The sequence below is a fragment of the Solea solea genome, chromosome 21 (genome assembly GCF_958295425.1).
Source record: "Solea solea chromosome 21, fSolSol10.1, whole genome shotgun sequence".
NCBI lineage: Eukaryota > Metazoa > Chordata > Actinopteri > Pleuronectiformes > Soleidae > Solea > Solea solea.
In genome coordinates, this window is record NC_081154.1 from 17,974,823 (window position 1) to 17,992,802 (window position 17,980).

General features: G+C 44.3%; 2 protein-coding genes across 3 annotated transcripts in view; both read left to right on the plus strand.

The window, feature by feature from the left end:
• Positions 1-269: 269 nt before the first annotated feature.
• Positions 270-2,218, plus strand: nog2 (noggin 2). Its single transcript, XM_058620586.1, has one exon. It carries the CDS (start codon positions 1,545-1,547, stop codon positions 2,178-2,180), a length of 636 nt encoding a protein of 211 aa, XP_058476569.1. The 5' UTR covers positions 270-1,544; the 3' UTR covers positions 2,181-2,218.
• Positions 2,219-14,301: 12,083 nt separating this feature from the next.
• ntn2 (netrin 2) overlaps positions 14,302-17,980 on the plus strand; it is a 41,278-nt gene continuing 37,599 nt past the window's right edge. The window contains exon 1 of one of the 2 annotated variants that reach the window (XM_058620551.1): positions 14,302-14,402. The gene's annotated coding sequence lies outside the window, so the exon portion shown is untranslated. Of the gene's footprint in view, positions 14,403-14,674; positions 14,953-17,980 lie in introns of those variants that run through there. The other variant, XM_058620550.1, reaches the window with a different exon arrangement.

The following is a 17,980-nucleotide window of genomic DNA, read 5'->3' on the forward strand; positions in this document are numbered from 1 at the left end:
AGACCCAAATCCCAACGAACATAGGTGGAATGTGATTCCCTCTTTCCGCGGACAAACTACTAAACGTTTCCTCATTAATGACATGGGAAAGAAACTGAGAGGCTTCAGCTGAATATTGGAGCTATTAGGACATCACTGTCTGCCGGTGAGGGGGGGGGGGGGGTTACTCAGTATTACGAATGAAATGATGTTTCGTCTCTGATTGAGGCTGATGTGTTTTCCACGTTGGGAGAGGAGGAGAGGAGAGGAGAGGAGGAGAGGAGGAGGGTGGCCCGGAGCTGGGCTGTCAATCATAGTAAAAGTGGACGGAGTGGGCAGGTCCGTCTGACGGTACAAAGTGTCAGAGGGGGATATTTAACTTGGGACTGAGCAGCTTTCTCTCCACAGACACACTCACACACAGTGTGTGCCTAAGCAAAGAAACGCTCCTGCGCCAAGTCACTCACACTGCTCAAGTCGGAGCGACTCAGACGCAGCTTCTGCTTCTGCTTCTGTTTCCACCCGAGACAAGGAATTCACCACTAACACCGGGGAAACACGCGTGATATGGACTGTGTCGTCGTGCAGAGACGTCTCCTCTGGAATGATCCGGCGATGCCACAGTGAATGGAACTCAACTCTGACATTTGTTTGTTTGTTTTTGGGTGAGATGCACAGCGGAGAGTCCTGCGCGAGGATTACAGCCTGAGAGAGAAATGCTCGTTCTTCAATGAGCTGGAGTTGCGTCTCACTGCAGCGTCTTTCCCTCCAAGTTTTTCCTCCTTTTCTTTTTGGTTGAACATTTTCTTTAGGGTGCGTTATTCAGCTGCTGGAATACCACAGGGAGACTGAGCGCGCGCACACTCAGCCCTCAGTGCGTGGATTGTGTCCGCTGGGACTCTTGTCAAACCTGAGCGCGTCAGGCGTCGTTAAGCCACGTTTATAAAACCCGTACGTAAAAATAACATTGGCCAAGGCGGCTCTCATTGCCGGGCGCGTGACATTTCAAACTTGGTGAGATACTCTCTCTGTTGTGCGCCCTGCGCTTTCTCTCTCGCCCTCGCTCTCTCTTTTTGGGGGGCGACGCTGTGGATCTATTCTGCCTCTTTAGAAAACACTTCATTCCATGCAGCTCTCGCCTTGGCCGCTGTCATCCAGTATAGACAATTTGTCGTGGCTTGGAGTCCCTGGGGTAACCATGACAACCGAGAGAAACCCTCAGTGAATTCAGGGGAGCGGGTGAGGCCGAAGAGAGAGTGACTGGAGTCTTTTTTTTCTCCCCCATTTGTTGTGTGCGCTTGAGACTGAAGAGCAGTGCCACTGTTTGTGCATCAGAACCTGAAGGAGCTCTCACAGCAAAGCACACCGCGCCATGTCATTCAAACCCGAGGTGGTCTATTAAAAGTATTGCCTTGCTCATGACTGAACCTCTACTATTTATGCAGGTCCGGGTTAGACATTACAGAGAATACAGTAACCGGGGAAGAAGTATTTACGCGAGTAAATAAAAAGTGCCGGTGCGTAAAAACAACAACAAACAAACAAACAAAAACAACACAGGAATAATGGCCCTCTCACAGACTCTCCTCGTGTACGTGCTGGTGTGTGTTCACCTTGGACTTTCCCAACATTATTTTCTCCTCCGTCCAAAGCCCAGTCGTGAACTCCCTGTTCCCGACCTGAAGGAGGACCCGGACCCGGAGAACGACCCCCGGGAGCAGGACTTGGACGAGAGGACTCTGAGGAAAAAGCTTGGCAGTAACTTTGACCCCAACTTCATGTCCATCAGTTCGCCCATGTTGGTGAATCTGTCCGCGCCAGACAGCCAGGTGAAGCTGCAGGGACCCATGCCCAACGAGATTAAAAAACTGGACCTCACGGAGACGCCGTATGGAAGGCGGGTCAAAGTGGGCAAGAAAGCGCGCAGAAAATTCCTCCAGTGGCTGTGGACGTACACGCACTGCCCGGTGGTGTACACCTGGAAGGATTTGGGCGTGAGATTTTGGCCGCGTTACCTCAAGGAGGGGAACTGCTTCTCTGAGCGCTCGTGCTCGTTCCCCGAGGGCATGTCCTGCAAACCCGTCAAGTCAATCAACAAGATTTTCCTGCGGTGGTACTGTCAGGGCTTTGTAAGACCGAAACACTGTTTGTGGATACAGGTGCAATACCCAATCATCTCAGAGTGCAAGTGCTCGTGCTGATTCTCTCCATGGAAGGTCAGGGGGTGGGTGGGGGTTGGGGGTTCGGGGGGGCGGCGGAGTGGACTGGAAATACGGTTTCTATTGCACTGTTAACTCTCTACAGAGGTGGGCACCATAGCAAATCTATTTTTTTATATAGCATTTTAAGTGAAATACCAACATTGTATATATTTAAGAAAAATGCAACTATTTTTTTCGAATTGAAACAGGACCATATTTTATTCTCAACCCCGGAACGTTGATGTTTGGGGGGAAACACGAGCACTTCACGAGGAAGAGCTTCTTTTTTTTTTGATATTTTTTATGAGACTTTGAAGATGGAAATGCATATGCTACACTTCTCCAAGAGGTGAACTTGTTTTGTTTTTTTTCAACTGAACATTGATGCTGACTGTTATTTTACTGTAATGCTGCCTAGAGTTTTTGTATAATATTAATATCAATTATTAAATTGTAAAAAAAGGAAGAAGAAAAGGTTGAGGTTAAATATATATATATATGTGTATATATATAATGGCGTGAACTCAGCTTTTTTTGGAATACATAGTATTGTAGAAATAAACAAATCTGTATGTTTTATTTATTATTTTAACGATTGTGAGTATAGAACATAAGGAAAGATAATAGAGTATAACAGAAAAATATGGGAGATGTCTACTTGAAAATTTCTAAAAATGAGAAAAAAATAAAGGAATAAAATAATGATCAAAAAGGAAAACATATCAGTGTACATGTTATGGATACACGTTTTAGCAATAAAGTTGATCTTTTCAACATGTTAGCCTCAAACCAAGTGCTTACGAGTGTCTATGTGAAGGGTACACTGCAAAAAAAGCATCTCAACACGAGATGATGGCGAGCTCACAGGACTGGAATTCACAGGTTTCTACTATAAATCGGTGCCATGCAAATGCTGTTTAATAAAGAAAAAGAGCTTATTGGAAAGTGAACATGTCATTCAGCCACGTTTGATGAACAAAATAAAGTCGCAGACGAAGTCAGAGTGGGATTGTTTTGCAGTGTAGGCTCCAGAGAGCGGAGGGTGAGTCCGAGGAGCCTGAAACTCCAGTCCACACCGGCACACGCGTGTCACAGAGAGCCGATCTACTGCGCGCTGTAACGCGCCACACATACCTCACGCGCTCCCAGAGAACTGGCATCCATTTGTCTTACACACACACACACGCGCGCGCGCGCACACTGACTCATCCCACATCTCCTCTCTCCGCACAGACGAGTTTGGGGCTTCACGGTGTTAACATCACGTCTATAATATGTTTGTAACAGTGTCACGTGATGATATGAGCAGTGTGGTGAAGTGAAGTGTGCACGCGCGCGCTGCTCTGCGGCTCTGTGGACTCCGCACATGAAGTTCCACTGAGGTATTTGAATAGAGGTGGACTGAAGCAGACCGGCGCCGATTCAAGCCTGACTGCCCTTCATGCAGATAGAGAGAGGGGGGGAGAGAGAGAGAGAGAGAGAGAGGGAGAGGGAGGGAGAGAGAGAGAGAGAGAGAGAGAGAGAGGGAGATCTTAAAGTCGTAAAACAATGGTCAACTGTTAATGACGTCAGCAGACTATTAATTGGAGAGCTGCTGTATGTGAGTTAAACAGAGAATGGCAATTAAAGTCCTGGAAATCTCAAAAGCAACATGTGGTGTAATTTATGCAGTGCGCGCGCGCGTGTGTGGAGTTGGATGAGTTGGATGTGACACTTGCCGCCTGGATACAGTGACAGAAGCACATCAGAGCAGAGGAGACGGAAGACAGTGCGCCAGCGGGGGGGTTTTGGGGGGGGGGGGCGCTTTCCCTACTGTCAGCTTGTTTCTTGATGATGTATCGGGGATTTTAGAAACTGCGCCTCTGACTCGACGGCGCCACTCAGTCGCCCCCTCTCGACTGCGTAGAATGAGGCACTTTGGGAAACAGTAACCCTTTCAGACTCTGCCCAGAGAGTATTTTAGAAGCGTGTGAAAGGCAATACATCGCCTTGACTGCAGTCAGTAAGGTGCGCACCTTTTAGAATCAGAGCCTGTCAGCCAGGCAGATCTGTGCTGTGGACCCTCCAGCTCACTCCAGCTCACTCTGACACATGCATTCTGACAGAGCTAAGGAAATAAATGAATTGTGACTATTGTTATCATTATGATCAGTATCAGCTGCTATACTCCCTGCACACTAACATCATGTTTGTCATTCTGTATTTAAATAAAACACAGCGACATATGATCAGGTCACACATGTTATTATTGTTTTATAAGTCACACAGTCACTTTGATGGAAAGTGTTGTCTGATTGGATGACGTCACAGTTCTATAACCTCAGCTCCATCTGACACCTCCTTTAAATCCAGACGTCACCCTTGAATTCTGGCTTTCACAGTTGAAAGTTAAATGTGGGTGATCATGTGACAGAGGAACTGTGCAGTTTTCTTCATCATGTATAAACAATCTGACGTTGACACTTGTGACAATTACATATTCATTATTTATCATTTTGCAATGAAGTCAGCAAATCAATAACTTCTCAACAGTTCTCTTTCTTTTCTCACACACACACACACAAGGGTTTTCTTCCAGTAGCAGTGATTATTATTAGTATTTTTATTATTATGTTGATATGCTAACCACTGTGTGGCATATGAGTCATCGTTCAAGGCTTACAAAGAAACTTTATAAGTCTTTTAAAAGCATGTTATTAAAGTGACAAATTGAAATTAAAGTTTTGTTTGCAGAGATCTTGAGGGAATGACTCTATTATTATAGACATGGTTGTTCTATTTGAAAGATTGGTGAATAAGAGATTGACCACATACTTATTTATGAAACTGGCACTGGGATTATTATTGGGATTGTTATTGGGATGCATCTGCAGGTGAGTGGCAACAGATCCAAGGGAACCCTGTGATGGTGACTTCCCCGCCTCTGCTGGACAATGAGTGTGTAAGTATGAGTGTGTGTGTGGGTAACTGTTGCCTCAGGCTGGTGTGCAATGGGCTGACAGACAGAGAGACGGACAGACAGACAGACAGACAGAGAGACAGACGGGAGACAATGGTATATGGCTGAAAAAAAAAGCCCAAACCCCATGGTAGTAGAAGCTGTTGAATCAGCAGTACTGAGGTTATTGATGATGCCAGGGTATCAGATGGAACACACACACACACACACACACACACACACACACACACACACGTATACTTGGCCAGACCACCAGCCACAGTCTGTGGTGTCTGGAACTGGGGGAATATTCCTGAGTGTGTGTGAGTGTGTGTGTGTGGATTGTGAAGACGTGGGCATCAAGAATATTCTACACAAAGAAATGAGATAAGAACTTCCTTTGTGAGGAACTGTTTAAATTTAGGGATTGAATTAAACATTAAACATTGAAACTGTGGCCAGATTAAGGTGAGGGTTTGTGGGCAGGACCACGATGCTGGTGTCGCCACAGAGTCATGTGTGGATGATCATCTTCATCAGCGTAGAGTGAACACTTTTGGCAAAGGTTTGGCTCAAATTGACATGTGCTTATCTCTGACAGTTTTCCTAGGTTTGATCAGGTGAGCCTTTTATCCACAGCTGAGCGCCATGTTTCCAGTGACAGCCGCGGTGCCTCAGCACAGAGTCTGTGCTCAGTAGAGTCAGCACTGACTAAATGACCCAGAGACAGACAGAGAGACGCGCATGGAGCAGCTTTTTCTTAATCAGTAGCAGACGTATACACCACGGCTGTTTGAGCTGTGTATGGCTGTACATCCTTCCTTTCATCAAGTTATTCTCGTCCACTTGGTTCAAAAACACTACTGACCTTTTTGACACTTTTTTCTGTAAGGCCACTTACAAATATTGATAATCACGGGTTGCAGCTTTTTTTGGGCTTGTTGCTAAAGTGCAGTTTGTGTATTTGAGCTTTTGGCATTTTCTGACAGAGATGAATCAGAAAATGAAGTCACATTCACGCTGGTGGTGTGGGGAGTGAGTGAGTGAAGCACAGCTGCTGTGATCTAGACCTAAACTCACATAATCTGGACTTTCTCCAATTGCATTTTTACAGGACATCTTGGACACTATCGGGACATTTGATAAGGGAGCTGTGAGGAGGACTCATTTTTGTTCTCACCTCCAGACAAATCTCCAAATTCTGGGAAGGGCCAAGGGCTGGGGTACCCCAATCCCACATTGCTCCCCGGGCACAGATAAGTGCTGCCCACTGCTCCTGTGCCTGGCTTGTCACAACTGGTGTTTAAAAAGGATGAGTTAAATGCGGAGGTCAAATTCCCCCCAAAACAACTCATTCTAACACAGTCTAACACAGTCTAACACAGCTTGTAGCACTTCTTGGCTGTAGCTGTTGGTTAGAAGTGCTAAAGATTACTGAACCTAAAAGACCTCAGTGCCCCTCTCAAAAACCTCTCTACCCGAGGAGAAGAAATGTTAAAATAATATGTTTAAAGCATATATTGGAATGCTTTTATTACCAAGTATTTTTAAGCCTTTTCTTAATCCACTACCTCCACTCTCTCCTTTGCTTTATACCATTTTGCTATTCACGTAGCATGTTTCTTGATTATCTAGTTGATAATCGATAAACTGCTGGGAAGAGATTCTTCACATTTCCAACCACGACAGCCACTTGCATTTCACCTCTCGCTCACATCTTCTCTGATTTCAAGTCAGAAACCTGCAGTCACAACCTTGGTAATGTTTTGAGCCGCTCGTCCCCCACTGCCAGCACGAGTACAGCGTGAAATAAACTCACAGGACAAACTTTCGGATCCTCTTTTTGTAACACACACAATCCCAATATAGACATGTGACAGCGGTCGTCACGAGCCCACACAAACATTAGGTGTTCCTCAAGTCGTCCCCATCATAATTGGTCATCATAACAACAGACACGTACAAATAAACTTTCTCTAAGTTATTTACTTAACTACTCAAGACACACACACACACACACACACAGAGTTTTCTCCCTAAGAAAAATTTCTGTTTTCCATACCCATCTCCCCCCCGCCTGACGGCTGTCTCCCAATACCCCTCTGTGTGCCTAGATGGCATGCTGAGAATGTTTACTTTCGCCACAGTGTGTATTTACTGAGCCTAATAGTTTTTTAGGCTGCAATAGCGCCTTACTTCGCAACATGTGTACAACCCACCCACTCCCACACACACACACACACACACACACACACACACACGTCAATAGCAGTAGTGTCACTTCTTATGCAGCCATGTGAGACAAGGAAGCAGCAACATCAGAATGCAACGTGCGCTCCTCTGTGACTACAGTGAACACATGAGACAGGGAGAAGAGACTGTGTTCTGCAAGAGGCTCAGTGAATGAATGAATGAATGGATGAATGAATGGAGGGCGATGAATGTAAACACAATGTCTTGAATGGCTGTTAGTGTGTGCACAGTTATGTGTGAGCACATTTGTGAGAGATGGTTAAAGATGGTTAGAAGATAAAACTGTAAGATAACTCCTTCATGGTGCATCGCAAACACAGATGAGAAATGGAACTGGATGCAAAGCAAAGGGAAAGTTCCAAAAAGAAGAATCATATCATGACAAAATCTGTCAAGATTTAAAGATAGATATCCAATCCAATCCAGTTTATTTATATAACACAATTTAAAAACAAGTGCTCAACGTTAAAAGATATAAAGAGAACTCTAACAATGACTAAAAAACCAAGCACTAAATCACGCCTAAATTAGCATTAAAAGACATAAAAAGACTAAACGACACCAGAGACCACACAACTCTCATGCTGGGTTAAAAGACGAGATTTAAAAGTTTCCATGTTTGGGTGGGTAATTCATTCATTCATTCATTCCACAGGTGCCAATGCTGAAAAAGCTCCATCGCCTCTGTTTTTTTTTGATAAGATAAATAAAGATATAGGGCTGGTCTTTGCTTTGGTTTTTGTTCCACACAGACTTCATTTACTAAAATGGAAATGAATTATATAAATAGCCTGGCATCTTCCTAAGGATTGTGTGCAATATCTGAGCTGGATCTACCAGACTCTGATAACACAATGTATTAGCAGCTACTGTCCCTGATTAATGATTGGTTAAGTCTGAATTGTTCACACGTATCTTTCAGCGATCAGGAACATGAGATAGAGAAGTAAGTAAGCACATGCTGAATGTGTAGTTTTATACAGATGAAGTATACGTTGTACTGACTGAAGTGTGGAGTCTAAAACACTTTAGCCCTTTGTGTCCTTTTCTTTCTCCCTTTAGACAAAAAGGCCAAAATAAGTAGCTTTATTTCCTCCACCGGCCCTCCATACACAACCTGATGTCCTGACGCCTGCCTGTCTGTTCAGTTGAGGTGGTCTATTCAGAGTGAGGGGACACACAGTCCGAGGGGTGTGGACATGCATGTGTTCATGTATGTGTGTGTGTGTGAGTGAGAGAGAGGGGGGGGCGGGGACTCGGAGCACCAAAGAATACTTGATGATGGGTTACCAAAAACAGAGCATCAGGAGACAATGGGCTTCATGGCATTCCTGACATAACCCCAACACACCGGGGAGGAAGTAGATGGGAGGGATTTATTGGTGTCAACAGCCCCCTCACCCTGAGAGGGGGAACGGGTGTCTCTTTTGTCCCCTCTGGCACTGGAGATGGACTGAATTAAGCCTCGCACAGAGAGGACGCCTCCAAACACATACACACATAATCAATCCTTTGAAAGGAGAACCTCCAATTAGGCACTGGACATATATAGCTAAAGAGGTTTCGACTCAAAGGGGACAGGTTTCTGTGTGTGTGAGAGAGAGAGAGAGTGTGTGTGTGTGTGTGTGTGTGTGTGTGTATCTGAGAGGGGGAGACAGAGAGAGAGAGAGAGAGAGAGATTGCACTTGTCAATGGGACCTCAATGTAAAGGGAGAGCCAAAAGGTTGATGGACGATGCTTTTCAGCACAAAGTTGATCCCATGGGAACACCACTGTGAACTCGTTTGAATCTGAGGACATTTAGTCTCATATTACACTGACAGAGCCCACACTGAACAAGACAGTGTGAAACTATGGTAATAAGCTGGACAACTGCCAAGAGAATATACCCAAATGAAATTCACTAATGCTGCATTAAGCCCTTAAAGAAAGAAGCCATTTCCAACCCTTCCAGAGCATGGTTTCCATAAACACTGAGCAAATTGAAGGTAATATGCCTTTTGGGGACAGAAATGGCTACGGGGAGCTGACCACTGACCAGAAGCCTGAAGCCTGAAGACCATATTTAATGTTATTGCTTCAGAAATGATGTAACAATGTTTTTTTCTGAGTTGTGTATTGAGGACCCCATGCAGCCGCTCCATGATCCCCCATGTGGAACCCCTTTTTTTGCATAAGCGTTATGTCCATTTCTATTTATTTGTTTACTTTGACCTGTTTGGCAGTCATTGTAACAGGTGTAGGAAGATGTCAAACTAGACTAACACTGCCATCTAGTGATTAAAAGATAGCGTTATCTCTGGCTGGAGTTGATGCCTCCAAACATGTGCCAATGCCGTTTGGTTATTATCTTGTTGTTTTTTGTTTTTTTTCTTACTAATATCATATTAGTATGAACCCGAGTAAAGTATTTTAACTTGATACATTGTATGACGCTGGTTGATCAGGGCTGGACAGACAATCAGGAGGGAGGACATTATTCTACAGGTGGAACAGAAAAGAAAACACACACCGATGCATGAAGGAATCGCCAAACTTTCACCCGATTCAAGGAATTCAACAATAATATGGATGTGATAGTGTGAGAGGAGATGTCAGGGTCAGGATGGCATCTCTTCTTCTTCTTCTTCTTCTTCTTCTAATCATTTTCAACAGGCTGTACACTGAGAGATGTCATGCTGCCCTCCACATCATAGTTCCTCCATCTCCCCAGCAGCTCAAAGCAGTTCCCCATCCAACTGTCCCCCCATCTCACCAGAACCCCCGTATCCACTCCATGGCCCTCGGCCATCAGGACAGCACCTCACCTGGGAGCCACCAGTTCATCTAGATAAAGATGACATGGTGATCTACCTGCTGCTTGTGGTGTAAATAAGTAAATAAGGATGAACTACAGTGCATGCAGTGCACTTTCCATTTGCCATGAATGGAACAATAAGTGATTACTCACTCTCCACACTGGTAGTAATTATGTTTTTGATCCTGATGAAATTAGACAAGCAAGGAAAAATATTGAAACATGTTAAAGGTTTTTTTTTCAATTGATTGCAGATGTATTTGGTCATTATTTACTATCAGAGATTTGAATTCAACCCCCGCTATCATCCACCTCCAACTCACTGCATTACAGTTACTTTATAAAGCAGCTCTGTAGCCTTGGGTGGCATTGTTGTGGTCATAAAATTTATTAGCTAACTGGCAAGACAGTGCCAGATTCTGCTGCTTATGAATGTCAAGTTGGAATGAGAACCAGAACACGAGCTTTCATTAGAGTGTTTTGTCTCTTTCAGTCTCTCTACGTCTTTAGAACACACATAGAGTTCAAATAGGAACTCCCAAGCGCTTCCAGCTGGCAACATTTTGGGATAATGATGCTGGATTCCACACACTGAAGGCCCCACATACCACCAGAGATCTACCTGAACCCCCTTCTCATTGAACGGACAGGGAATGCACGTATTAAAGAACAGACTTCCAAGCAATCCCCCTCATTCTCTCTCTCTCTCTCTGGGTTCATCACACATGTACTACACGCCAACCTGGGAAGCAAAATTCCCAAATTCATCTTTGACAGTCGCTGCTGTCAAACGTAAGCAGCTTATCCCGAAATAATTTCACAGCAAGTCAACAGTACCCTCCCGACTCTACCCCCACATGTACACACTGAGGTCGGCACACATCCTCTGAGTCTTCGGGAGAGCAGATTGGGTTACAGCAGAGTCCGAGCTGTGGCCTCAAGGTATCCTCATTTAAAAACTCTCTGCGGTTGAGTCATCAGTGTGAGCTGAGAAGTCAGAGTGATGGATGGGACCATAATACCGGCAGAAGAGCTATTGATAGCTCTCTTGCCTTAATGTTGACACACTGATACCACACGCCCCAAGAAATGGGAGTGTGTTTGTGTGTGTGTGTGTGTGTGTGTGTGTGTATTACACCCATAATATCTTAATATCCCTTCCCACTCTCAGGGGTGAGTGCTATTTTCCTTTTCACACAGACCCTTGACATCCTGTCTCTCATTTAATCTCTTTTTTTTGGCAATAACCTTCCCTTCTACCCCCGATGCACCACTTCTCAATGGGGCTCTTGCCAGCAGCCATTAATTATCACTTGGTTGGGTGCCACCACACTCCTGTATTTGGGCCACTTGTCTAAGGTCACAGAGATTTCCCGTCTCACAAGAGTGGAAGAGTTTTCAACGCTGAACTGAAAGACATTTACAGAATAGTGAGAGCACACTTCTCATGTCAGGTGTCTTTGTGGAATGTGGAAGCCCAAACTGTGACAGAAACATACACAAAAGAAACCTCTATGACCACTCTGCAGTAAGACTTTGATATTTCAGTCAAATTCATGCATGTTTTTATACATATATAGAATACAGTGAATTACAACTGGACCCAGTGACCCTGTATTTTGTCAATCTTCCTCTACACCGATATGTGCAGTACAGTATCTGAGACCTGATTATTCTGCAATGATTTTACATTAATGTCTCTGTACATGTACATCAGTGCAGTAATCACACAGTATGTTCTGTAGCAGACGGTGGCAGTTAGAGAAGAAGGTGGTCAAAGTCACAGATCATCTTGCCTCCTTGGTGCAGAGCTGGTCTTCCTTATTTGTTGAAAGTGTTGACCTTGGGAAGGGAATACTCTGCTCTGGGGATGATGGGATGTGGGGGTGAATGTACTTGCACAAAGAGGATGGATGTGAGCGAGGACTGGCAGCAACGACAGGAGCTCCACACGAAAGAGAGGATCTATATATGGGTTAGGGTTCAAACAAAAGGTGCAATCTTCTACGTTGTGTATCAGATCCAGATGTAAATACCAGGAAAACCCAAATGTTTTCAGTTCTTCTCGCGTGAACGCTCTGTCCATCTTGTCAGGTAAGAAATGACTCGTTCCACAGGTCGTATTTTTATAAACGTGCAGCAATCGCAGGTGTGTAGAGAGTGTGTTATGTTTGTAGCGGTTATTTTTGTCCGCGACGTCTCACGTCTGGGGCTCCATCCAACGAGCTGGCAAATATCATCATTTTATTCCTGGATCCAGTGAGTTCAGCTCATTGGTTTGTCCTCTGACCTTTGACCTTTCCCTATATCCTTTCACTTCCACAACAGTTTCTGTCCACAAACCAGAACGATTCAGTTTTTAATGATTTCTTTGTGATATGGAGCAAATAAACCAGAACATATTCACATTTAAGAAGCTGAAACAATCATGAAAAAAGGAAGGAACAGGAACAGTCAGTCTGACTGAGTGCTATAATTATTTATTTTGCCACAAGAGGGCAGTCTTCCTCAACTGAACACACACGGGGTTTCCTCTCCTTAAGTTCAAACAGCAAAAAAAGAAGTGAGAAAAAAACGGAGGCTGACATTTTCTGCAGGGGAACCCAGGACCCTGAGCCCAGTCACTAACTATAGAGAAGAATAAGAAAATATGTACAATAACATCTGTGTCGGAACTGAAGAAATCAACTAACAATACACAGTATTACATACGTGTGTAATTATTATTGTTATTATTTGAGCAGCTTTTAAAGAAGAGCATGATACAAATAATAAACAGCGATTTGCATTTGAGTCAACAGTATTGGAACATGCTTGGATTACACTCACACGGCAACTTTCTGATAAACATTCCCTCGTCCTAGTCAATAAAAGCATGTAGAATTTGTATCGTGACCCTGATACAAACAAGTGGAATCTGTTGCTCATGGGTTTCCGTCGCTGCAGCTTCTGTGAAGGCTTTTCAGGGCAGTTTTATGGCAGCGATCAAACTCTCTCCTGTTTGCTTGTCTCGAGTGCTTTGGCATCGCGGAGCACAACCTTAACCCTAACACTACTTCACTGCATGAATACAGCTGGCAAAGGGACATGTTGCCTGGTGCATGTGCTGCCAGTAACAAACTGGCACTGGTTTGTTGCAATGATAGGATTGTGTGCCACCAGCCAGCAGAGCTTTATGAATTCAATTCAATTATAGATACAAATACAGGGGATATTGATCTGCTCGGAGCAGAGTCAGGAGCTGCTGGGGATGGGTTTGGTGTCTTTTCCGTAAATCACGTGTGTCAAACTGGCCACATGTGGCCCTCCAATCCATTACCACTGTGTAGGTGATGGAATAGAGCAGGGGTGTCAAACTCAAATGACCTGGGGGCCAATGAGGGCCAATAGTCTGGTCAAGCGGGGGCCGACATAGAGGAAAAAAAGTGGAAAAACAACTATTTAGTAGCCAATGGACAATATAAGATATTCATTATGATATTACTGAATAAAGTGCTTGTTTTGATATAAAATGTTTTGATATAAAATAATTTTGATTAAACAGCTTAAATAGATGTCATTTCATATTGAGCGTCATACATTTAATAAAGCAATGATTACAACCCAATGTCTTATTACTATTATAAAGATATTGTCGGCAAATACATTTAGTCTTATATTCTGTCTCTATTCCATCACCTCGCACAGTGGTGGGTGGGCCGCATGTAATGATTGGAGGGCCACATGTGGCCCCCGGCCCACCAGTTTGACACGTGATTCACACACACTCATCCTGACAAACTACCTGGAGCTGCTGCTGTCAGAGAGGAACACACATGGATACAAACACACCAACAAACCATCAGTGAACATGTATATTTCACACATTCACATGTTATTATGAATAACTTCTATTTGATTTGATTTCCCATTAAATATAAAGCTCTTATTACACTTTTGTCACGTTTGGTCACGCGAGCGTGTGTTGCGTCCAGCACGTGTGCTCAGACATTTGAACATTTTAAGGATGAATCCGTTTTAACAGCCCGCATCTGCGTCTTGTTTTCGTGGGCCCCACAGTTCACAGTCTCTGCTGCTGCTGCAACAGGTTCAGCGTCGCTCTGCGTTCTCTTTACGACCTCCACATGTCCTCGTGTGAACACGGCACCGAGCCACGGGGCACCTGGAGCTGCAGGCGGCACGGGAACACGCATCAGGATCAGGATCTGGATGAGCCGGATCTGCTGCGGTGAAGGTGAGAGCAGGTGTGTCTGCTGCTGGAGACCGGGTATCATCTTTGAAGCGGATTCAGAAAATGAAAGTTGTGTGAAGAAAACTGGTCTGGTTTTAGATCAGCTCTCTCTCTCTCTCTCACTCTCTCTCTCCCTCTCTCTCTCTCTCTCTCTCCCCCCCTCTCTCTCTCACTCTCTCTCTCTCTCACACACACACACACACACACACGGTTTGGGAAATCTGGGTTTAATTTGAATGGGGAGTAGCCAAAGCCCGGACTTGCTTTACAACCATATGGATGTAGTGGAGTACTTTCATTTGCTTGGAGCTCCGTGTGTGAATGGGCGCAGTGCTTCACTTCCACGCAGTCTTCTTCGACTATCATGTGTTTTCTCTTGTATTTAAATATTCCAACGAGGCGAACGTGACACAGCGGACGCGCGGGTTCGAATGGGAGCGTGCTTTTTTGTTGTTGTATTTATTTAACGGAGGACAACCTCGACTAATTGGAGGATCTCCCTCAGGGGACGCGCTCCTGAAATTGACACACATTGGCAATCACTTGCACTGCGGTAAGTTTGTGTTTAAACGCGCATCACTCACAGCACGTTGTCACGTTGTTTTCGCAGCGCATTGAGAGGGGAGTGCGTGCGTAACGGGCTGTTCCACGAGCGTGTCAGTGGTTTGTCACCCGTGACTGGCGTTGTTTTGGATTAAAAAAAAAAGCGCAAAGACTTGTGCGTCTTTGCGCAAAGGACCTGACCCCACAGACAGGTGTCACCCTCCTCCGCTGTGACGGACCCGCGGGTCGCAGCGAAAGTGCAAGAAAAACAGTCTGCGTGGAGGATTTAATACGAGGTTCAAGAGGTGGGCTTTAAGGAGCCAGTGAGGTTTAATAGCGACTTGGACTCAGACGCAAGAAGCGATGCCAAGACAAGCAGCGCTCCTCTCTGCTCCCTTCCTCCTCAGAGCTGCCAGTGCATGCGTTCTGTCACACATTCTCCCCTTTTCTCCCTTTGACGCCACTCCTGTGTGTCATATACTGAAGAAAGAACAAACATAGTGCAAAAGGAACACATACAAAAGTGCAGTGTTTAAAAAAATCTGTGTCTGAAGTGATTAGAGGCTTCATTTGACACTTCAGTGCACTGTGGGGCAGGAAGGTGTGACAGGAAACAAAAGCCCTGCTTTTCACACCGAAGCAGCAACATGCCTGTGGGTGAAAGTGAAGCAATGTCAGCCACTTGACCCACTTCACTGGAATCACTGGGAATCACAGCCGCTCGCCCCGGAATTAAGGGTCAGGTTTTAGGTGCAGTGAGACACAGTTTCTGTGTCCTGTTTGTGCTAATTCCTCACCGTGAGTGAACTGCATCACACCCTGCTGCCACAGCCAGGGAGGTAGAGCCAGGTGCTGCTGAGGGCACATGATGTGGAAGCTAATCCAAAGCAACATAGTGCAGATTGCTTTTCATTCCTGCGTGTGTGCGTGTGTGTGCGTGTGTGTGTGTGTGTGTGGCCCACAGGAAAGACTGTGATGAAGAAAGCTGCATAAACATGTCGGCAGATCATTTTCATCTGCGTTACATTTTGCAATTCCTCAGACGCCGTGGACTGCATATGTGTTCCTCGGCTTTAAATCTTAAATCTTTGGATCTGTATGTCTGTGTTGAGTTGATGAATTGGGTCTTTTGGTAATTGTGCACGTGCAAAATCAGAGGACGGAGGAGCTGCCATTTCATCCTCAGGTGCACAACTACACACTTTCTGCAACAGCGTCCACAAAGACAAAGACAACGAAACATTTGTATTTGTTGATGCTGTTGTGCCTCCATCAGTCAGCTCAGATGTGTTATTGTGTGACGTGTGTGATGGACGTCCTTCAGATGAACCTCAGGGTAAACAGTGAACAGCAGCAGAGCAGCAGCTCCCGTGTCCATGTCAGCTAAAAAAAAAACAATTTTCTGTGTGGACAAACTTCAGTTTCCAAGGCTGTTTGACCAAGAGGGCGTCGATTCTATGCTTTCTATGGTTTCTGTGGTCGATAATTGATTCTAATTGAACATTTATATTTGTTGGCCCATAAACGGTATTTAACCAATTTTCCTTTTTTTCCTTCATCTGATAAAACACAAGTGTTAAATAATAATAAATCATACAAAAATGACTTTTCGTCAATAACCAACTAACTAATCTCACCAATCTACATTCTATATCTGCACTGTAGTGCCATTATATTTGTTATTTTCAGTAAAAACAATATATAAATTCTAGGAACGGGCACGAGTATTTGGTTATTCCATCATTCTCTTGATTATGAAATGTCGATCAATAACTGTGACTATTCAAAACATACAAAACAAACGTTTTAACAAGTATTATATTCATAAAAACTACTCCAATGACAACCTCCTTTTGTGGTGCATCTATTATCAAAAGGTGGCAGTTAGTGGTTTCTGGTCGAGCCAGATTATTTAAGCTGGCTCTTTCCCAAACGGCTCTTCATTTTTACCACTCACCTTTTATAATTCAGCCAAATTTAGCGCAGTTTTGTCACTCTTTTTTTTCTAAAAACATTTTCTAATGTCAATAAATTGGCTGCAGCCAAGAAACGCCTATAAAAAGTGAGTCTGTGAAGGTCGCTTGTGGACCCTGCTCGATATGTCTCTGGATTATTTGAGCAGTGTTTTCATGACATACGTGGGTCAGTCAGCAGAGAAGGAATCAACGTGAGCAGGAAATCACTGACAACAACAGGGAGCTCTGACTTCCTGCTCCTTTCTTTATCGAAGCTCTAACAATGTATGATAATGTTAAATCCACCGCCAGCGTATGATGTTATTTGATAGAAGCACAAGTTTATCAACGTGATCTTTTATTTCCGTTATTACCGGCGGGTGAACAGACGCTCCGAGCACACAGTGTGTGTTTGTACGCAGGTATTTATGAGGTCAGATCACAGAGTCGCAGTTACTTGTCGTCTCTCCACTGAAGCAGTGGGTGGTATCTGCGGATAGAGGAGAGATCGAACCTCAAACTGTAGTTCTTGCACGTTGTCGCTGCGTGAGCGTCAAGCTGAGGCGGATTCAACTTCACACTCAAAAAGATCAAATAAAGATAGCGTTTGTTTTATAAATCGCTTTATTTTCGGTTCATGATGGAATTATTTGGCATTTTCTCCCCACCAGACAATGGCTACCAAAAACCCTGAGCAGGTGTGACTTTATGAGGTGATCCATTGGATAAGTGGCTAGAATCTGCTATGTTTTCACTGAGAGTGAGGATTTGTGTGAAATGCTGGTTCTCAGTCAGTGTCAGCATACTCACAATCATCACATATCATGTTCAAATACAGGATTTCTCTGCATTTTGTTTTATTTTTTTTAATTTTTTTTATATTTCTTTAGCTTTCCAGTGCTATGCAAACATGTTTGTTAGCTGGTAGCTAAGCCGTCCATCTGGATGACAGTTTAATAGGACGCGAGTGCTGAGGGCAAAGCAAAACACTCTTAAAATAGCAGACTGCGACCATAAAGTTGGACCAGCGCTCTCTTACATGCAGTCCCAGGAACGGAGCGTATCCTCTGGACAGTTGACTGA